Source organism: Phasianus colchicus, chromosome 1 (assembly GCF_987193195.1).
Source record: "Phasianus colchicus chromosome 1, bPhaCol1.hap1.1, whole genome shotgun sequence".
NCBI classification, from domain to species: domain Eukaryota; kingdom Metazoa; phylum Chordata; class Aves; order Galliformes; family Phasianidae; genus Phasianus; species Phasianus colchicus.
In genome coordinates, this window is record NC_143436.1 from 65,784,347 (window position 1) to 65,807,257 (window position 22,911).

A 22,911-nucleotide genomic window follows, 5' to 3' on the forward strand; every position below is an offset into this window, starting at 1 on the left:
AGAACCAAAAATGCAGTCCTGAAACAGAGAACAGGGGCAGCCATACATCTCAAGCCCACTCTTACATTCCTACATCAAAATCCCTTTTTCTGTGGAGATCCCTTCCTTGCCATGTTCTCAGTCACTCCAGAAGTCCACCCACTGTATTCATTTACACTGTGATACCCCCAAATGGCATATATTCTATACATCCCTTATACATGCACTATGATAGAGTCTGCCCCTCCTGTGGGCTCTGGTTTTGCTGTTAGCAGTGTGACGCTATGGAAACACTGCCTGGGTGACCATGTGGAATTAAGTGCTGGCAGACAGTGTTGCAGGGGAATGTATTTTATGATATCCCTGTAGGACAATGTGCACTGTTTTATTGCTTTAAAAATAAAATCTTCGAAATAAAGCCTTTGAAGAGATGTACTGGTTTGAAAGGCAGGATTTAAAATCATGGAAAAAGAAAAACTGCAGCCATTGTGAAAATTTACTTTGACTTCCAGAAACCTCTACTGAAGCTGCTCCCGTTGGAGGGGGAGAAACTGAGTGGTGTTTCCCCTGTGCAGCACAAGCCCAGCATTCCTGTGCCTGACTTTTGTCTGTTTATATCCAGTATCTCTGCAATCCAGATGGGGAAGAGCACATGTGACAGCGTGTGTGTGATTTGGAGCAGCAGATGGGTGCGAGTGACAAACTGTTGCGTGTGTAGGCACCTACCTAGAGATTACTCAGAGTCCTGTCTCTCTGTGTTGTTGTTTTGTTCCCATGCACCGTTATCAGGGAGGGTTCTGGCATGTAAGGCCTCACCTAACCTGACAAGGATCCTGAGCAGGCATCCCCATTCTGCTGTCTTTCAGTACGGCTGTCAATCACTGATGTGCTTGCTATCTGAAGGAGCACTGATTGTGTTAAAAAATGGAGAGACAGAATAGCAAGGTGGGATTGACTCTGCACTGCAGCTCCTCAGTGAAGATATCCTGCATTGGTGATCTGTTGTTCCCCATGCGGGCCTGTCATCCCAAATTTCTTGCCCTGAGCTGCCTTTCCCTATCCTGCTCTTGCTCTGTATGTATGCTGCATAAAGAAAAAAGCAATGGGAAGTTTGCTGAGAGAAGAGGTGGGTGCTGCTATTGTACACCATGAGCTTTTGATGTCCTTGCTGCTGATAATGGGCATGCCCTTATCAGCCAGTACAGGGCTTCATACCTTGTCCAAAGGCATGAAAACAATGCCACTTCCAGCAGCAGTGAAATTTGCAGCCCAAATGTATTTTTATGTGCACTGTCACTCTGCATCTTTGGACAGAGAGGTCTAAAACCTGCATGTAATTTGCTTACCTGAGCCAGTCTGGTGAACGTCAGCAGGGTGAGCAGTGCTGTGGTCACACATGTGGATGTGCTCACCGCTCTAGCAATGCAGACAGCGCAGGGTTCAGTGTCTGTTCTTTCACTTCTCTTTGTGTTTGCTCTGCCAGCTCTGGTGTGAGGCTGCACTGGAGTGCCAAGGCGGAACCTCAGTCTGAGACAGGGAAGCATCACCATTGGGTGTCTTTGAGCCCCTAAGTCAGAGGTGGGTGTTCCAATCCTTGTGCTTTTGGCCCCAAACATACTCTGTAGCCAGGAATCTTCATGTGAATCCCTGTGTGAAATGATGACTGGGAAAGACCCCTGGTTACTGCTGGGCAGGGCTCTGATCCCACACAAGCTGCCTAGGACAGCTGGAGGAGATGCAGGAGCCGGGCCGCTGGGGAAGGGGGTGGGCGAAACATGTCGTGCTGGGAGAAGATCACTGAGCTGATTTAATTAGTTCTGTTTCACAGGATTCATTTTTGCTCGGGTCACTGCTACATTCATCTATTTGCTTTTTTCCCCCCTCTTAGCAATAGACAAATGCAGGGTGATAATTAATTTGGCAGGTTGATTGAGATTGGGTGGCAGGGAGGGAAGTTTTCCTGGGTGAATGATGAGGCACTGCTGGTCGAGCTTAAAGTGAATAGTCTGAAATAGAAAGTAGTTAGTATAAAATCCCCCCAAGGGTGTGTTTAAGCTGAATGTACTTTGAGTTTTGACATTGAGGTTTTTTAGCAAGCTACCAGGCTGTGTGCTGCGATTTTGGGACATTTGTTAGCTGGGATCTGACTGTTGAAATGTCAGTGCTATTCTTCTGTGTTGGGAAACCTCATAGCTAGGAAAACATGGTATTAATGATAGAAGTCTGTGTGGGAGTCAGGCTTGGAATTAGGGTTGGCAGGATGATGTTCTCTGTTTTCCAGGCAGCCCTGGGAGCCAAGGCTTCACCTGGGCAGGTGCAGTGCTGCTCCCATGCTGGTGGAAGGCACTGCTGGGCTGTCCTAATATACTCGAGAGAGGCCTCACTCTTGATGTCTTGACATTTTTATTAATAAAGCCCTGCTCTCCCTCACTGTGCTGCTATTTATCTTAATGGGCATCAGGAAAATTATCTCCTGAAACTTAAAAAAAACAAAACAAAACAAAACACCTGTTTATGCCTCTCTGCTGCACCTACTTTAGCCTCACCAAGGGCTGATTATTGTGATCATTAGGCTTTATGCTTCACACCAGTCAGACATCACATTGCCACATTAAAAAGTTTGGTTTTCTCTTTTCAGTAAGTGCATGCAGTAGCAGCAGAGACCTGATTTGTTCTGCTGCTTACTGAATTTACATTTCTGTGGGGGAACAGCAGTGCAGTGTTCGTTCAGCTTCTCAGACCAAAGCGTTTGGTCCCCTTCATGCCCTTCCTTCTTGTAAGCAGCTGTCTGTTCTGGTGAGAGGTTCCAAGTTGGCAGCCATGCCAAAACACTCTCCAGTATGCACAAAGAAAATGCAATGGAGACGTGAGCGAGTCATGCTTCATCCTTCCCACATCAGTGTGGCTAGGTTCCCTCACAGAAGAACCACTTCTGAAGGGTAAATGTCTGCTCAAGCTTCCATACCTACTCAGTTCTAAGATTTTTGTTGTTTCTTTTTCCCCCGTTGAGATTGCCAGTAAAGGTATCGATTTGACAGGGTTTTCTCTTTTCCTTTTTTTCTTCTTTTCCTATGAGGTAAACAGTTATCCACTGGGAATTGCATTGGGAAATTCCTGTTTATATATCGTGTGCCAGAAAGTACTCAACTGTTAGCTTAGTGCACTGATTGAACTAATTGAGACTCAGCTGCCTTCAATTTGACCTTTCATGTTTTGAGTTAGCATTGTAATTCACCTAATATACAGAGAGCTTGACTGAAAAACACTTAAACATCTTTCTGTTCCTCCAAAGTGTTTGTGATTGCTGTGCAAAAAGAGTCCTCTGTATCTTCAAGGAACTGATTTCTCAGGAAGCAGGCACTCACAGAATCATAGAATCAGAATCACAGGATAGTTTAGGTTGTAGGGGACCTTAAAAATCATCCAGTTCCACACTCCTGTCGTGGGCAGAGCTGCCACCCACCGGATTAGGCTGCCCAGGGCCCCATCCAACTTGGCCTTGCAGGGATGGGGCATCCACAACTTCTCTGGGCAGTCTGTGCCAGTGCCTTACCACTCTCTGAGTAAAAAATTTCCTTCTAATATCTCATCTAAATCGCTCCTCTTTTAGTTTAAAGCCATTCTTCCTTGTTCTGTCAGTATCAGACTGTGTAACAAGTTGGTTCCCCTCCTGCTTATAAGCTCAAGGCTTATCTTCTCCAAGCTGAACAAGCCGAATTGCCTCAGCCTTTCTTTATAGGGGAGGTGATCCATCTCTCTGATAATCTTTGTGGCCTTCCTCGGGACTCACACTCCTGTGTGTAGGTGGGCAACAAATAATATTTTGCCTTCAAAGCTTTTGTCGAGTAAAAACAGAAAATGCAGAAAAACTGTATAGTAAACTGGAATTTCTGAAAAGATTGAGAGGAAAAACTAAAGCAAAAACAGTATGAGTAACATATACTACACAGTAGATTTCTGGTAGAAGTGTTCAGATTCCTTGAAAAAAAGAAAAAAATCAGAATTACATACCTAAAATGTGCTTTCAGGCTGTATGCTGGCTTTGCTGCAGCTGCAAGCAAGCTTTATCAAGCCTGTGCCAGGTTTGGTATTGTGACTGGGGTTCTTAATGCGTAGTTAATGATTCCCAATGGAAAAAAGTAAATAAGCTTTCTGACTTTTTTGAGGAACTTAATTACACTAGAATGGACTTGACTGTGTAGCTTTGAAATCCAGTCACTTACTGTGTCTACTCTGAATAGTAAGCGAGGTTTAAATAGTAATTTTTTTCTTCTTTTTAATTTTCTATTCTTGCTCTTTTGCCAGCTTGGTAGTAGACTTAGGAGTCTTGGTAGTGCTGTGTTTTCCTGACACTCCCATACCAAGGAATCTTCTTCCATGCATTACTGTCAGTGAATTATGGCCATGGCTAAGGCAGGAAAATATCAGAGGCTCATTTTTTATTTCACTAGAACAGATATTTTTTCTAGAGCTTTAGTTTTCATCACAGTGCTCAGAATGGGAAAGTGAGTAAATGGAAAATTTGGTGAATGCTTTGGCTTGTTGAGTACTTATCCACCAGGTCAACATGCCGATTATTCATCCACCGGATCAGTTTAAGTGGATAAGAAATCTGCTTATGGTCATTTAAGTTGTTTTGTTCATTCATTAAGGAAATCTTTTAAATATCCAGATAAGGCTATTAACTTAGGAAGCCTTTGCTAGGAGAAATCTGTTCCACATCTGCATTCATAACAGATCCACATCTGTTCCGTACTTAGAGGGTCACTGAATTAAAACAGTTGCTTTTCTTTAAAAGTAATGGAGAAAAAAAATCCAGATCTTTTCTGTAGTTTCTTACAGCTTTGCCTTCAAAACCTGTTGTTTAAAATACCTTTTGATGTATGAAAGATTAATAGGTACCTGAGAAATTCAATGGTAGGACTGAAAATAAGAAAAACCTGTAGGGATTTGTTTTACTACTGTCATCTGTTTAAGTAGTTGTGACAAAAATTTATATAAATCCAGAGACAGGGTGTGGAGGTGGATATTCCCCTGCCTTTTCTTTTTCCCACCTACATTTTTAATTTCACTTCATGCTATTGAAAGCTAAACCTGCTCATTTCAAAAGATGGCAGGGAGCAATGGGCACAGGAGTTCCCTGCCGGGCCACTTTGCTTTGCCATACATCTCCCTGCCTCCATGCGATGAAGCCAGCATCCCTGAAGAAGTCAGATGCAGTTTATTGTCTGGAAATACTCTAAAAGGTCATACGCTGCCATGAGAAAAGTTCTCAAAAATGTAGTCTCTCTTGCTGTCTCGCCCAGCGCCAGATATGATCTCATGGCTTTTATTCCTTTGGAGCAGAGTCCCTTGGTAAGCACTCAGAATGGTTTCTTCTCTTGCCTTCCTAGTTGTCCTCCTCTGCCACAGCATCCACCCAGCTCGCACAGTGCCCTGCTTTCTCCCTTCCATTCTGCCACCGTGGCTCTGTGTCGAGTTCTCTTCCTGCTGCATGTGTCTTTCCCCAGCACTCCAGCTTCAGGAGCTTCATGCCTATAGGGGATGCTCCTGTGAGGAAACTGCCCAGGCCTGTTCTTCCACCTCCCTGTCCCTGCCTGCAGTTCCAAGCAGCACCAAGATCCAAAGCAAAGCATTTTTTCTGGCTGCGCCTTGATTTAAAAATTGTATCTCTGCTTCCAGCTGTTGTCCAGCAGCCCACAAACATTTGAAATGACTTATTTGATGAGGAGGCAGCTGAAAGTCTGTTTTTTTTCTACATAATTTACTCATTTAGTTAGCTTGTTGTCTTTTTCGTTTTCACTTGTTGGTTTACTTTCTTTAACCAGCCTCAGAACAGGGGATGACCTTGACAGTTCACAGGGCTGTGAAGCATTGGGAGCATTTGGGTGGAGAGCTTTCTTCCCACCGATAGCACAGCCAGAGCGATCGATGGGGCAAGCATGTGGCTCCCAGCTCTGGCTCTGACAGCTCATGCATGTGGCTGACCCTGGGAGCTGGTGAGCGGGGTGAGAAAGGGATTGTATCCTAAATATTGGAGCATTCTGCTCTCTGTGTGTCATGCCTTTGTGTGTCCGTGTACATACACGCTCATCGTGCAGCAAGGATGGTGTCCACACCAAAGCAATGCTCCCTAAGTCAGTAAGATCAGTAGATGACCTTGTTTAGTACCAGCAGAGCGCAGGGATCAGCCGGTTGCATAGCAGTCCCATTCCCATTCAAAGTAGCGTGTACAAAAAGATATGTACCTGACTCCTCTAAGAAATGTTTCTTCTAATGTGCAATCAAGGATATAATTTGTGCTTTTTTTTTTTTTTTTTTTTTTTGGTTACTGAAAAAGAAATGTATTGGGAACATTTTGTGCCTACATGCTGGTAACAAACAGTTTCTTTTTACCGGTGGAAATATGATCCTGACTGAAGCATAGCTAATACCCATTCAGTCAGAGAATATGTATCAGACTGTGCAGCATTCAGCGCGAGCTGTAAGGAGGCAGTGTCAAAGAACTCAACAGTGAGACACTGTTTCACATCCTCAACATGCTCATTCAACAAAATCTCTTCCAAAGAGGGAAGATGTTATGCTCATGTTTATATACAGGCTCTGCTCTTTGGCAAAGGTTGAGGCCAGGTGCCAGCCTGTAAAATGGTTGGATGCTCCTATCTAGCGCTGCTGGAGACTGGTTCCCAAAGTATAAGCAACTCCTAAAATTGCTGGCTGACACCCAGCCAGAACTTCTCAGAAGCTCATCAGCAATTAATTTTACTGCTGCTACATGTCCTGAATACTAACAGGAGTGATAAAAAGGCAGTTTTTTCCAGGTTCTCAGCTGTTCTGTGGAGCTTGGATTATCCTATTCGTGTTTTGCAGACAGTTCACCAGAGAATATTGGATGCTGACTGGTTGGCTTGCAGTCAGATGGGGCAGAAGACCTGTTTCTGTAGCATTCCTGTGCTCTGCTTTGTACTCACCTTTCATAGTCATCACTATTTAATTATCTTTATAGCTGTAAAAATAGTGTGTATTTGTGAATGTGTGCCAAATACAATTCCGGAGCAATAGACTCTATAATCTGAATAGAATTATAGTAGGCTCTGAATTGGTTTAAAGTCCCCTATTAAACATTAAGTATTTCTGTTTCATTGGTTCTCAGAAGTACTTAATATGAAAAGATTTGCTCATTCCCTCTAATAAAATTCTGTTCAGTATTATATTTAGTTTAAAAAAAAACCAAAAACTGTTGTTTCCAAACGCTGTTGCATTCTGCTACTGGTCTCCTTCCCCTTCTTAATAACATACATGAAACTGCTTATATTTTAAATGCTTTATTCCCCCCACCTACTATTTATACCTAGTTGTAGAAGTTATTTTATTAAGAATATGCCTTTTCTATCTTTTTTTTGGTAAGCTATAGCATAGTTAGTAGTATTCCCAGTTCAAAGGTGCCAAAATTAAAACCAAGGCCAGAAAAGACAATGAAGAGAAAAACACGACCTAAAAAAACATTTATGAAGATTTGACTTGTCATTCTTCACTTTCTCTTTTGATTTATTCAGATCTTTTGCAGTATGCCTAGTTCACATTTGCCTGCAGTTCTCTAATACTGAAGAGGTTTAGAAATATGGCTTATGAATTTTAATGAAAGTTGAGATTTTTGTGTAATCATATACTGGGAGTTTCGCTAAACCTCCAAATAGAAGTGCACTTAAAGAGGTGAGAGCTGAGCCAAAGATGCTAATTTTTCTACTTTAGCATAGGTATCTCAGCCCCTCATACTGTTCCTTATTCCTTTGCAGGTATAATTGCATTAGTGTACATCTGGTTTGCATACTAATTTTAGTTTTACAGCCACACAGTCTGGAGACTTCATAGTGTTTATAGGGAAAAAAAAACAAAAATCTGCACTGTACTGCACAGGATCCCAGCTTAAATACAGAGAATGAACTAGTTCTGTTTCACACCTCTTTTTCTCTCTGTGACTATGATTTTGATGTTAGGGTCTTTCCATTCCTGTCCTCCTCCATTCCTGACCCTCATGTCTGGTTGATCCAGGAGAGAGGGAGGCTGTTTTCCCTACGGACCTGTTAGCCAATTTATAGGGTAGAGCGAGCCAGTTGGCTTCCATGGAGCCCATCTTTTTAAACATTCTTAAACATGCAGGAGTTGTTCTTGCTATTGAAAGTTGCCTTCCTCTTTAAGTTAAAACTGTCAGATCTAGGCTTCCAGGACAGTTTTGGATGAAATTCAAAGTAGATGCTTGCCTTCTGAGCAAGATAAACTTCATGTCAGCATGTGTGAGTTTGATTTTGGTTTTATCCTACCTTTTCTGCTGCTGGTACACTTAACTCCAGTATGGTCAGTAATTGAGTAATCGGAAGTCATTTACCATGACTCTGTACCAAATCAATTCGTAGTAGTTTTGAGAGGAAATTGGAGGGTTTGGAATAAACCCTTCTGTTAGTGATAAACATAAATCCTTCTACTTCCAAATGTGCTTTTATCTGCCTCTCTGTTTTCTTGCACACACCAATTAAATACGTTTTTTCCCCTCATGTTCTGGTTTCAGAAGATTGACTCTGACTCTGGTAGTTTATGTGCGTTCTCTCTGTTTCTGACTGTTGTTATTATAGCTAACAAACTAGAAGGCTGTGCTGCCGTTCAGCGAGACCTGGACAGGCTGGAAAGTTGGGCTGAGACAGACCTGATGAAATTCAGCAAGGGCAAGTGTGATCCTGAACCTGGGGAGGAATAATTACATGCATAAGTACAGGTTTAGTAAAGGAGCTGCAAAAGAGCTCTGCAGAGAAGAACCTGGACGTTCTGGTTGATAACAGGTTGGCCATGAGCTGACAGTGTGCTCTTGTGGCCAAGAAGGCCAGTGGTATCACGTAGTGTGTTCAAAAGAGCACTGAAGGAAGTGATCCTCCACCTCTACTCTGTCTTGGTGAGGCCACATCTGGAGTTCTGTGTCCAGTTCTGGGATCCTTTGTTCAGGAAAGACAAGGAACTTCTGGAGAGAGTTCACCAAAGAGCCACAACAATGATGAGGGTCCTGGAGTATCTCCCTTCTGAGGAAGGGCTGAGAGACCTGGGACTGTTCAGACTGAAGAAGAGAAGGCTGAGAGGGGATCTATCAATGCTTATAAATATCTAATGAGGGGGAGTTAAGTGGATGATGCCAGGCTTTTTTCAGTGGTGCCCAGAAGCAGAAACAGAGGCAACGGGCAGAAAGTGGAGCATAGGAAATTTTATCTGAACATGAGGGTATTTTGAAAGTAACAGAGCACTGAAACAGTCTGGCCAGAGAGATCATGGAGTTTCCTTCTCTGGAGATAGTGAAAACCTGTCTGGATGCATTCCTTTGTCATCCGCTCCAGGGAACCTGCTTTAGCAGCAGAGTTGAACTGCCTTTCCAGAGGTCCCTTCCAACCATACAGTTCTTTGATTCATTTAGCACAGTGTGGCTTGTTGAGCTAAAGGGTGTCATACCTATGCAATTGTCCCTCTGTAGGTTGACAGAGATTTTGTTACAACAGTTTTGTGTTTGTTTTCTGTCTAAAAGACTGAAGCCATTTTGTTAAGTGTAATGTACTCTTTTTTTTTTTTCTTCCTTCACTCCTTGGTTACTATGGACCATTGCAGATATGCCAAGAACATTCTAGCATGACTTGAAAACTGTTATCTAGAGTGTGAGGAAGAGATATATTTTAAAGCCAAGCAAATTTTGGTAGATTACAAAAATCAGAGGAAAAATGACTTTATAGTCATATATTTTATTACTATGCTTATGAACTGTTTAGGATTGACAAGGGCTCATAGTAGGCTACAACTCCTCTTTTCCTTCCTTTTGTTCCTCATTTTAGCTGGTAACAACCAGAGGGTAATTCAGTAGAAGTTATGGCATAGTACGTGACATTTAAAGAGAGAACAGTGATGTTGCAATTCTTTTACACTAGGGGCAATGGATCTATCACCAAAAATGCAAACACATCTGATTTCACGAAGATACATTTGTGGAGAAATTAAATGAAACATGGATTCATGGATGTGCTATGAGGAGGTAGTAGTTTGCTAATATAACAGTACCAGATTCATTGCCAAAATAAGCAAGGGGTTGCTCTACTGGTCCCAATACATTTATCACAGGTTGCCCCGTTGGTGACTTTGTCCTCTCTTCAGTAAGTGATTTTGGTAGTTAAATGCTGAAAAGTAGAGAAAGGAATAGTTGTTAGAGGCAATGGACTGTCATCTTAGCTGCCTTATCTGACCTGACCAAAAGGCCCTTGAAAGACACAGGAGAAGCAGCGAGGCACAACAGCGGGTGTAATGGGGCCAAGGAATTGCAGGAGAGTGCTCCAGGAGCTGTCCAAGATGTGAAGCATCAGACTGTGACTGAGGAACAGGGTGAATGAGTTGTGCTTGAAGTGACTGTATGTTGCACAGGTCTGGTTGTGAGCTTGAGAATTGGTGGTGGTCACACGTAACCACCTCTGCAACACGTCATTCAGGTTCCCTGGGCCTTATTGGACCAGCAGCCACACTACCAGCACCTCCAATGGAAATCGTAATTGAGCTTGACACTTAACTGTGTTTCTTAATCTTCATGGTGTTATTTAGGCCATCATTTGCTCTTCAGTAGACTGTGGATTTGGTGAGGATAGGAGCATGAAAAACCTTGCAGTGGGATCTCATGCTGCGTTGTATTTTGAGGGTGTGATATGTGCTTCCAAGCGTCTATAAGAGAAGCACAACAACCACAGTCAAACCTGTAGCGTTATGCCTTTTTTCTTAACTGTGAAATGGCATCTATTTTGTGTTAAGTGCATTGTTAGACATTGTTGGTAAAGATATCCTTTATCATACTGGAAGTAGCAGGTGGTCAGCTTCATGCCAAATTACTTTTTCTTCAGCCAAGCAAAGGAAAAAGGCGGACAGCGCTTCCCCTGAAGGTATGGGGGCTGAGGAATTGAAACAGAAGAGATTTTGGTACAGAGGTGCAGGAGACAGAGGGTCAGCATAGGTATGAGGGTCTGAGCAGAGATTCTGTGAGGCACATAGCCTTTGCTGGATGCATTTCTTGTATCTTTTCCATACCGATCATTTACCAAGAGGCCAGCTTTCATAAACATCAAAGCTCTGTTTAATACAGAAATAAGCAAACGCTACAGCATGGAGAAAGTGTCAGGAAACCTGACACAGCCTGTATTCCCACCAACAGAATATGAGAGGAAAATAATTGCATTAAAACAAGGTTAGTCATAAGGCTGTATCGGTTTGGGTATTTTTACAGAATGAAACTTCTGATCTTTGATACTTATCTCTGTGGCTAGTTTGTCTCAAATTATGGGAGTGGGCAATTACATGTAGTAAGTTCCAGAAAAGAAGATGACTAAGAACAGTTGATGGTGAAGATACAGATTTCATATGAGATGTGTCTGCCTTTCCACTTTTTTCAAAAGTATTTCTAGTCTCTTTTGTCCTAGGATGAATGTGTTGCAATAAGCATAGGTTGTAAATCTCTTTGCCTACCTCTAATGTGGGAGAAGGCATTTCCTTTAGGAAGGAATTTTGGGGGAGGGGAAAGGAGTAAGAAAATGCTTTCAAGTGTAAGTCACCGAGTGTCACATTAACCCTCCTGTTGTCATCATTGTATTTTAATATTTGCATTAATCTGTGCTTTTCTGGGTAAGGCAAAGCTTACCTAGAAGAGATCCCTAGGCAACTGTGGAGCAGTGCACTCCTGGGCTGGCACGTGTGTTGGCAGAACACTGAGAAGTATGACCTGTGTGCTGTGCAGCTTGGGCAGCCCTACACTGAGCCTGGTCACTCCATGGGGCCTTCCTAGGTTTTTTGGCAGGTTTGAGAATAGCTTTGGTGTCAGTAGTTCATGTTTGCACGTAACCTGCAGGTACATATAGTAGTAATGAAGCCTACTGCATATCCTCTCTCCTCTTTTCTGTTTCCTCATCATGACTCACATGGAAAGGACAGACATAATATGCAAACTGTATGTTGATTAGAGAAAGAAAGTGAGCGACTATGTTAGTATACTGTTATCATAAAATCATAGAATGGGTTGGATTGGAAGGAATCTCAAGGATCATCAGGTTCCGACCCCCTGCCACAGGCGTGGCTGCCCGTTGGTAGTGCTAGATCAGATTGCTCAGGGCTCCATCCAACCTGGCCTTGAACACCTGCAGGGATGGAGCATCCACAGCCTCACTGGGCAACCTGTTCCAGCACCTCACCACTCTCTCAGTAAAAAATTTCCCCTTACATCATTATGAAGTGTATAAAGGTGTCTGAAGTATATTATGAAGTGTAATAGAAGAAGATGAAGACTCTTTTCTGCTGGGGTCCATCTTACACAATTCAACGCCTGAATACTTTTCACAACACAGCCTGCTGAAGTGCTTTGCAGGGGATTTGAGAGCTTAAGTTGGGCTGTAATTAATGCTTCCCTTAACTCGAGAGCCACATACTACCATCACATATCTTCATAATTTCCACAAGAATCCATCATCTTTATACTCTGTCTTTACTTTCCTTTTATGCAATGATTCCCAACTTACCTTCTGAGGATGTACCTCTACTCATTTATTACCTTGAGAAGTCTAGAATAATTCAGTGATGAGACGAAATTAAAGCTGTCACTGATTTTCATGCCTGGTATAAAAAATTACACTGCTACTTAACAAAGAGTCCACTGGATTTGGTGAGCTCATTGAAATGTCTGCGCTCCTTTTGCCAGTTCTGCTGCAAACATTTGGCTAACACTGAATCTGACAGTGAAAATTTTACTGGCACAAGCAGTGTCGTGCTCATGGTGATGCTCGATATGATTTGGCTCTGACCATACAGGTACAAACTTACAATGACACCTTCGAAGACTTCTCACTCTCATCATGAAGCTAAAAGATGTGTGAATTAAATCATAAAAGATATTTTTCCTCTCAAAGGAAATTTTTAATGGACATCAAAGCGTGAATGTTTCAACTAAAGCAAATTGGTGCTATTTATCACTTACCTGTGCTTTTCTTTGTGCTTTATTTTTAGCTCATGGGACATTCTGAATGGGATCACAAACGAGGACCCAGAGGATCACAGGTCAGTTACATGATATTGTGTATTTCTTTTTGTAAGTCTGAGGTATTCAAGCAGATTTTCTAAGACTGATAAAATTGTTCATTTTATTAATACGTGAAAGATTGAACCAGTAGAAAAAAGCATAAAACTGTCATAGCTTTGTCTACAGTAATTTCTGAACTCTAATCCAAGCAGCTGAACCAAGCAGAGCTGAGTATTACAGCAGAAAGAAGTTTATTTTAGTATCAGAAAGATGTATCACATGTGCTGAAAAAGCATCTCTTACCCTACTGTATTCATCAAAATAGCAACACAGAGGAATGCAATTTCAAATAACGTATGTTCTTTCAAAAAATCCTGACAAACTTGTAAAACTTGGATGGCCATCTCATCTTCTTCAATAATAAAGGGATTAGTGGTGTTAGAACTGTACAGGGAGGTGGAGGGAAACTATGTGTAGTTACTGGTTTGCTGTTGACTCATCGCTGAAAGGAAGTTATGCTATTACGGTTAATAGCATCACGCTGAAACTCTTTACAGTTATCTGTAGAATTAGAATTACTGCAAGGGAGATACTGCTACTAATACGATGCTTATGAATTTTCATGCTAGGGAAAAGCAGTATCTCCGTCTGGTACTGAAATTATATACATATGCTATTAGGGCTTCTGTATTTTAGATTTGTTTTTCTTTCAGATGAAAGATTTGTGAATATCTTAAGTCTAAATGGATAATAAACAAGCCCTGCTGCTATGAAACTACCTGCTATTTGCAGCCTTAATTTCAGTAGGGTAGTTCTTGGGGTATCCTTCATAATCTCCCTTGCAAAAATCACTGGAGAAGCAGCCTTTTTATTGACAAAATATTGTATGTGAATCTGAAAGCTGCTACTTGTTTTGTTAATATACATGGTTTACTATTTCCAGTGCTGTCCTTAAACTTTCTTGCCCTAGTGATTGTAGAATTCTATTTTTTTTTTCCCTAAGATTTTTAATCTTCTGCCTCATATCTTACTTCAAATCCATCTTGAAATTTGCAGGATGTTTAGCATTTCATTATACAGTATAAGGTGGATTAAGATCTGATTTTTCTTGTAACAGCAAGCTAGTTTTCAATGGAAAGATAGAAATTTCAGAAAATTCTATCCAGTTGTTTGAGAACTTTCAAAACTGTTATGTCATGGTAACCCCTGAAAGTGTGTTCCTTCAAAACTGGAGAAAACTGGAGGAGGAAAATAAACTTTTTACACAGGTAGGTAGTGATAGGTTTTAAACTCAAAGAGGGGAGATTTAGATTAGGGGGTGAATTTTTCACTGAAAGGGTGGTGAGGTGTTGGAACAGGTTGTCCAGAGAGGTTGTGATTGCCCTGTCCCTGGAGGTATTCAAGGCCAGGTTGGATGGGGCCATGGGCAATCTGATCTAATGCCTGATTTAGTGGTTGACAACTCTGTCTTTGGCATGGAGGTTGAAACTAGGTAATCTTTGAGGTAGGTCTTTTCCTACCCAAGCCATTCTATAATTCTATGGTTCCATGAAAATCTGCGTAGGTATTCATCTTTAAGTACATAGTTTTGATCAAGTTATTTCTCAGTACTCTTTTACTTCATTTTTTCCATGTGTGGGTGCTTTCCAAATTTCTAGAAAGTATTATAAATCTTGGAAGAATGTTGTAAATCTGTCAATCAATATATACCACAGAAATGTTACGGGATCTTGAATAAGATGAGGGAAAAAAAAAAAAGAATCCAAGCTCTCTAAGCAGCATGTGGTGTCCTAATGCCCTGTCACAGGATATAACGAGAAGATTTTCAGTAGGGAAACAAAAAGAAGCTTATTTCATTGTACTATAGCCTCAGACTTACTTATATGACTATGAAAACAGTCTTATGATAGCAAATGTTAAACATAATTTCTTTGAAGGTGAGAAAAAGTTGGGGACAATTTTTACATACAATATAAAAGATTGGAGGTTTAATCCTTTTGTGATTCAGTTGCATTGTTTCCAATTTCTGTCCTTAGTAAACTTATCCTATGTTAAACAAAGTCCTGTTTAAAAATTAAGGTGAGTAATTTTCTTTAGAGATGGACTGAAAATTGCATGTGGGAACTGCCCTATCATTGCTTGTGGGGTCTTCCTATGTCTGAGGGGCTTTCCTCCAGCAGAAAAATGGGACTTGGAAAGAGAGGTGTTTATTGGCCAGTGACTGGGCAAAGTAACAACAGGAGAAGAAAGGGGGTGTGGATTCTCTTGGTCTTCAGTGATCCTTTAAATCTTATGAGGAAAGTGGGAAGACAGATCTTAGGAAGCCACCTGGGTGTGTGTTAGCTATGTCACTTGAAAGGAAGTAGAACCACTGGGTTGCCATAATGTAAAATTAAAATTCACATATAAACTCATCAGATTATTCTACCTGGACTCATTAAGTAGAATTCTAATCCTGTCATGATTTGTTTTAGAACTAGTAGATTTTCTATGGTTTATGTTTGAAATGTGAAAAAGGAAAATATTCCAGTGCATGTCATAGTTCTTAATGAACCGTTTCAAAAATATGTTCATTTTTCTGCTTGTAGGAGTTAAAAGCAAACTGAAGAAGTTACAGGTAGCACTGGATATCAGATAGTCTTAATCTTTTAGGAATTTCTGTTTGCAGGAGTTTGTCTCCTGATAAGCATCTGTAATTCAGTAGAATGTATGGTACAAGTAAAAAAAAGTTTTACAGTGTTTAAGTTGCTCCTGACTTCCACACCAGTGCCTCGCTGAGTCCATTACAGATTGCTCACATAAGTACAGAGATCACTCTGAAAGTAGTGCATCCTGTTTATTTCCATGGAAACAGTTAGAAAGAGCACAATAGCACCATTTGGTAGAGCAAGTTCTCAGCTACAAAATACAATTTTCCAACGTAGTCACCACCATTAGCTATGCATTTTTTGCCAGTCATGAACAAGAGCCTTCATTTCATGCTCATAAAAATCTGCACCAGCAGAAGTGATCCACTGTTTCACAGCTTCTATGACAGTGTCATTGCTAGGAAAATGTTGCTCGCACAGTCCATTTTTCGCTGTCCTCAACAGACAGAAGTCAGAAGGCACCAAATCCAGACTATTCAGCAGGTGTGGTAGGACAGTCCAGCCAAAATTGGCAGTGTGCTTCATGGTCTTCAAACTGGTGTGGGGCCTGGTGTTATCATGTTGCAAGAGAAAGATTCTTTTCTTCTTTGGCCTGACTGAAAGTTTGAGCCTTCAGCTTAGTCAGTGTCAGAGCTGATGGTTTGGTAAGATTTCCAGGAAATCCAGAATGATCAACCCTTTCCTATCCTAGAAGATAGTGAACATCACTTTACCCACCAAGGACTATGTCTTGAACTTTTTCTTTGATGGGGAATTCCCATGTTGCCTCTCCATGGACTGTCTTTTTGACTCCAGCTAGTAGTGGTTACTGATTAATGCTCCAATCTAGGAAACTGTCATCTTCAGCCTTGTATTGGTTCAAAACACACCACCTACCACCTCACTGTGCTCACATCCACTGTTTGGTCTCCATGAACATTCAGGAAGCATTGATGAATGTCACTGGCTTCCATTTTTCCTGCATGGTAGAACAGGTGCCACACCTTTGCTTCACAAGCATTTCCATGTCAGACAGTATTTTGTCAAACTGCCCCTCTGCTGTCATCTGTCAGACAGCAACAAGGTGTGACAGGATATTGGTTGGAAGGTTCAACCTCTACTACATCCACCTCTGACATCATGAGCCAATATACTAAAATAGGAGGTGTTACTTTCAGAACCCTTTTATAGTTGTAAGCACATGTGTTTTCAGTTAGAATAACTTTTCTTTAAAACTCTTGTTACTAGTGTGAATTGCATGTTGATTTAGAAAGAGTAAATGGCAGTACATACCTCTTCATTTATTCCTGCATTTTTTAATCTCTAGAAATAAGACTTCCTGCTATTAATTCTTCCTATGAAAAACTTACTGTCTAGCTGTGATATGCAGAAAGTGCAAAGTGGATTTTATTATGTTCTATGCTTGAATTTTAAGATTAAGACTGATTGAGATCACAATTAATACTTCAGAACTAGAATTCCAAGTTTGAAAAATTCCTAAGTGCTTAGGAATTTTTACCTCACCTAAGGAAATCCTTCTGTATATACATGTGGTCTGTAAAAACACATCATCTAACTTGTGCAAGGGGAAAATATCCATGTTTATTTCTAATGTCAGTACATGTAAAAAGGAAATGTGACTACTAGAATCAATTCTTGGCAATTAGGCAAACTGTATTTTAATTATTCAACGGTACTTCAAGTGGCATCCACAATACACTTTCTGCAGACATTTTCAAGGACCTTGAATGCATGGGAGTTGTTTGCTGCTCTGTCATCAAGCCTTGTTTGGCTTGCTGAAGATGTAGGCGTAGCCCCAGGATTCAGTGGAATCGAGTGATCGTTCTTCCAGCATCATAAAGGGACGGTGATCAGGAGAGAAACAGTGAGGTCCAGTGTTTTTAATTCTCTTTAAATATAAAAAGCTCTCAATTATATATCTGAGGTGCTGCGTTTTACCCCTCCAGTTCCTAAGCAACAGCTATTTTCAGATTGAGTGCGTCTGGTGTTGTCTACCTACTTCATGCTTCTGCGAGGTAATTCGTCAGTGAAAGCTAGGCTTTTCACTATCTCGCCTGATTCCCTTTGTCATGGCACTATAAGGAGACAGATGCTTTAAAGAAACGGAGGAAGCTTGGGCAAAACCGATCTGAACCCTGCAGCTTTCAAAACTTCTGTACGTCGGGGAGCTCTGCCATCTACAGCCATGAAGCAGAGGAGTCAGAAATAAGGTTCTCGGCACTGGTTTGGAAGAAGCCTTTTTCTTGAGTGTGAAAAGCCTCTAGAGCAGATTCAAAACCATGAGCCGGAAATCTCTGTACTTGCTGAAGCGTAGATGGGAGTCGATTCCCGCTACTGACCAGGTACTGTGTTCTGGTGAATCTGTTGTGTCACTGTGCTCCCTTGCAATGCCACTGCAAACAGACCTGCAGTGATTTAGTTGTGGTGCTTGGGGTTGTCCAAATACAGTGAGATCCAGCTGATTTTTGCCTGTTGATTCCATGATGAATAGCACAAAAATGCAGGCAGAGCCAAATTTACGAGAGCATGTGCTTGTGAATGTGGAGGTGCCATTGCAGCTCAATAATGCAGGCTTAAGTAACCAACAGAATGTCCCTGTTCCCAAATTAAATGTTTGTTAAAGGTTTAATTAAAAGGAAGGTGTGAATTGCAAGCATTTCAAACAATTCAGCTAAGGAATTGTGTAATCTACTCCTGGTGGTTTCTTGGTGCATATCTTTGTTGCATTTCTAATCTCACATGTATGTATGTAAATGTGTGTGAAATCCCTGGTTACAAATGGATGTAATGCACTAGCAGAACCTCAGCTTTTCCAGCATCATCTTGGTTGATGCATCATTTCAAGTATGTTAACAAGGACTGGAATGCAACAAATGTAAATGATATAGACCAGATGTAATGTAAAAACTGTGGGATGCTGTTTGGAGCAAGCATCATCACCATAGGTAAGCCTAATATATCATAAATGGGAGTAGGATTAGTACCTAACCTGCTCTTGCATCAAGTACTGTAGAGTTCTGTGGGTTGTTTTTTGGTTTTTTTGTTTGTTCGTTTTTTTCATTAATTAGCATGTAAAGGCATTAAAATAAATAACTCTAGAAATAATATATAACGGATAATGGAGGAAGTGGCTTATTACATGCCCCAAGTCGGGTTTTTTCTCCGTAGAGCGGTTGACTATGAAGTGTGTTTTTGGATGCTGTTACTGATGGGAAAGCAGCAATTTGGGAGAATTTTTTTCATTGGAAACAAAGGTGGAAAGCAGAAACACTTCTCAGTTTTTCAGAAGGATTCTCTTGTGCTCGTTTTGCTGAGAGAGGGCAAGGAGGGGAGGTTCCATGCCATATTTTATAGGGCTGTAGATTTTGAAACCAAATTGGACTGCTGTGAACATCTGAAGATCTCAGGCATAGTAACAGTCAAAAAAATATCACCTCCTTCCTATGTTTTCAGTTTAAATACGAATATCCCTTTTCTTAATTTAAAGGGATTTCAGATGAATAATAATTTACCATAGTCTCTCAGAGGTTTTCCCACTTTGTTTAATATATACATAAATGTTTCACATATAACTTTGCCTAATTTAAATCTGTAACCATATCAATTTGCTACAGCTTTGAATGATGAAAATAAAAAAAGCTCTGTTTCAGAAACAAATTATTTATTTATTTATTTTTGCTGAACAGGTACCTAGGTTATTCTTCTGATTCCTAGCTATCATTTAACCTAGCTGAAATACTAAGTTTCAAAGGAATCAGATTTTCTGCTAACTGAACATATTGGTCCAGCTCAGTCAGGCATTCATAAATGTCCTGGTAAAAGAGGGGTAAATAAATGCAGTATTATGAATGTCTCATTTGTCATTTCTGTTAGGAAGACATAGGGATATAGTGTACTTTCAGAGGAAAGCTGCCTCTTGACTTCCTTCTTCCTCTGACATAAATGCAGATCCTTGGTTTATTATGATCAAATACTTTACTATCAATGGATGCCTGTTGTATTTTGATTTTTAATCACTTCATTTTACCAGTGTTTCCTTTAAATCACTCCAGTTCTGTTAGGTATGAAGTATCTGGAAGGAATAGATAATCCTTATCTAGGTGTGAGGTGTGTGCTTGACCTTGCTGAGCTGTGTATCCTTTTTGTCACAAGCCCCTGAATGAAGGATTTAAGAGAGAAAAGAAAATTTTTCTGGCCCATCTACCACTTGGGGAAAAGCAAGATTCAGTAAGTGAAACATGTAGATGCAACTGACCTCTACTCTTCCCTGGTGACGCCACATTTAGTGTAGCATGTCCAGTTCTGGGCTCCCCAGTTCAAAAAGACAGGGATCTCCTAGAAGGAGTCCAGCAGAAGACCACAAAGATGATTAAGGCCTGGAGCATCTCCTGTATGAGGAAAGGCTGAGTAACCTGGGTCTGTTCAGCCTCAGGAAAAGAAGACTGAGAGGAGATCTGATAAATGTTTATAAATATCTTCAGTGAGGTGGAAGGCAAATAGATGCAGCCAGGTTCTTCTTAGTGGTGTTTAGTGGTAGGACAAGGAGCAGTGGCCTAAAATGTGAACATGGGAAGTTGCATACAAGTATGCAAAAGCACATCTTTACGGTAAGGGTGATGGAGCACTGAAACACATCGCCCCCAGAGGTTGTGGAGTCTTCTTCTATGGAGATACTCAGTGCCATCTGAACACCTAACTGAGCAATCTGTTGCAGGGTACCTGCTTCAGCAGGGGTGTTGGACTTCGGTGATCTCTTGAGGTCCCTTCTGACCTCTGTGATTCTTTGTGACTGCGAACTGAACCTGTAAGGATGTTTTGAAGGTACACTAAGGGAGGAAAATGGTGTTCAGCTTCAGTCCCATAGAGATTTTTGGCTGCTGAACAGCTGTTGTTCTGAGCAGCACAGGTGGATTGAGACTTCTGCATAGCAGAGCATTTCCTTGCTCGGCCACACCTTGCAGGAAGATGCACTCACTGTGTAAGATCACCACCACAAGGGAACAGGCAAATTCTTCAGCAGGCTGATGGTGCTAAATAATTATTATGCAAAATAATAGTGCTGCCTTCTGGTGCCAATTTGTTACTCAGCACTTAAAAGGATGTGCTAGCTTATTATGGTCCACAATAACCCTGAGTAAATAACATTATAGTTTGTTAGGTAAGCAGTCTGTAACATTGTAAGTTATTTCTCTATTCATAGAATATGAAATATATTTATGTTAGTGAATGACAAACACCCTCCAAACTGATTTACCTTTATTTTCATTCTTTTTATTATTATTACAAAATTATAACAATGTCAACATCCACACAGAAAAATAAATAACCACCCAGCATCCTAAGGGAAGTAAATAAAGCCATAACTTCACATTGAAGCTTGATACTTTATTTGAACATATCACATAACCTAAAAAAGCAATCCAGAGATTTTTATTCCTCATCCTGCTTTCCATCAAACTGAATTACACCCATTTAAGAAAGACAAAAGTGAGCAGGTTGCAAATAGGGGTAGGGAAAAAACATGAGTAGTTACAATGGGTATAGACAGTACTTTTGGGGGGGGCATGGCAGTGTTACATAATTTCATTTTTAATTTGAGGTTCATCATGTAAGCTTAGAGACTCATCACAGAAGTCTCCATGGTTTCCAGGGGCTGCATACTAAGCAATTTCTTTTTAGTCATTTGTTTACTTTTTATGTATATGAGAGTGAGGAAGGTGGGTTTGAGTTTGAACCCTGAATTAAAGTTTTATGATTTCACTTGGTGAGGAAAGTCTTACCTAGTTAAATATTTTTATGTGTGGGAGAGCCTGATCCAGTGGGCGTTTTGCATGGGTGGATGTAAGCAATATGGTGATGAATTATATACTAATGTCTTAAAGAAACACTAGTATCTCATAGTGTTTGAATCTTGATTATCTGTGTATCTCTCAATAATTTCAGAAGGAGCTGGGTTTTCTTAGATTTGAGCGAAGAATATAGTGTCTGTTGTTTCTTTTCCTTGCACATCCAACGGTTAGGATTGCCTGAACATCTCTGCATTGGAAAATAGTTCATAAGGCTGCTAAGCTTCAAGCTTTAGTATGGTTTTGAGGGGAAGATCTTTCAGTGTTGTTTTTATTTGGTGTATGTGTCTGAAGATCTTGTTTTTTGGACTGATTGTATTTTTTTCTCCTTAGTAGCTAGAGCTGAGAATGAGTTCACTGAACAGATATGCATTTCAAATGCTGTGGTAACGAAATAAGCCAAAGGTGACAAGGTGTTAAATACTTGCTGTAAGGATGTTGAGTATTTCCTCCTGCCTAAAATTCCCCATAGACTTCATGAGCCATACTGTTTAAGTTTAGTTTTGCTACATATCCTAAGACAGAAAAAATCTTCGCACATTAGCCCATGACATAACATTTAAATGAGATTGTCTGTATTTATTTGAATTTAAAATCAGGAACAGGATTTAGAAGCCCAATAATTTATACACAGGTGTGTAGCTACCAAGTTCAAAGGGATGTATAGTAGGTAAACAAATATATCAGTAGTATTTCTTCAGCTAGAAATGCATGCTCATAAGAGTATAAACAATGGTAATGCTTTCCATTGTACCTTTAAGTCATCAATTTATATTTTTATGGATTTGTGTAAATCCAGGGAAGTGATCCACTTACCTGCCAATGGTTTACAGCATAGCCTAGGTAGTTTACATTTAAGGTTCTGCATCCTGCTCCTTACCGCTAGTCCAACAGACAGAAGAAAATCCCATAGCCTGTAACCCATGCAGAGTGTTAAACAGCAAATAAATGGATCCCAGCCTGACTTGAGTCATAACGGGAATTACAAATGCAGGGATTTTGTAGAGTTTGATATGAGATTACATCATATTTTCAGTCTGTTTATATATGATTTTATTCTGCTGGATTAAAGCTCTCTTGAAGAAATGGAAGAATTTTACCTTGTCAGGATTGAGACCTTCTTTCCAGGATTAATGGCCTTTCTTGCTAGTTGTATCTTGCCTTTTTGCTCTGAACAATCCTCACTTATAACCTTTACACATCCTTGAGGATGGATGCATCCTTTCTGATATCTTTGTGAGAATGCTGGAACTCCTTGCTTTATTTGACTCTGAAAAGTTTTCTGTACTTGCTCCCAGCAGTACCCAGAGGTTTGGCAGCAATGTGGTACTGCCAATTGTCTTTATTCCGAGCCATTTTCACTGGGAAC

At 40.6% G+C, this 22,911-nt stretch overlaps 1 protein-coding gene across 2 annotated transcripts in view; it reads left to right on the forward strand.

Annotated features, from left to right (window-relative positions):
• The window catches only part of PDE3A (phosphodiesterase 3A), a 247,002-nt gene that overhangs the window by 140,116 nt on the left and 83,975 nt on the right, over window positions 1-22,911 (forward strand). Inside the window, exon 2 of one of the 2 annotated variants that reach the window (XM_031597803.2) lies at window positions 13,036-13,086. In XM_031597803.2, the coding sequence (XP_031453663.2) occupies window positions 13,036-13,086 (51 nt within the window). Of the gene's footprint in view, window positions 1-13,035; window positions 13,087-17,893; window positions 18,039-22,911 lie in introns of those variants that run through there. The other variant, XM_090146012.1, reaches the window with a different exon arrangement.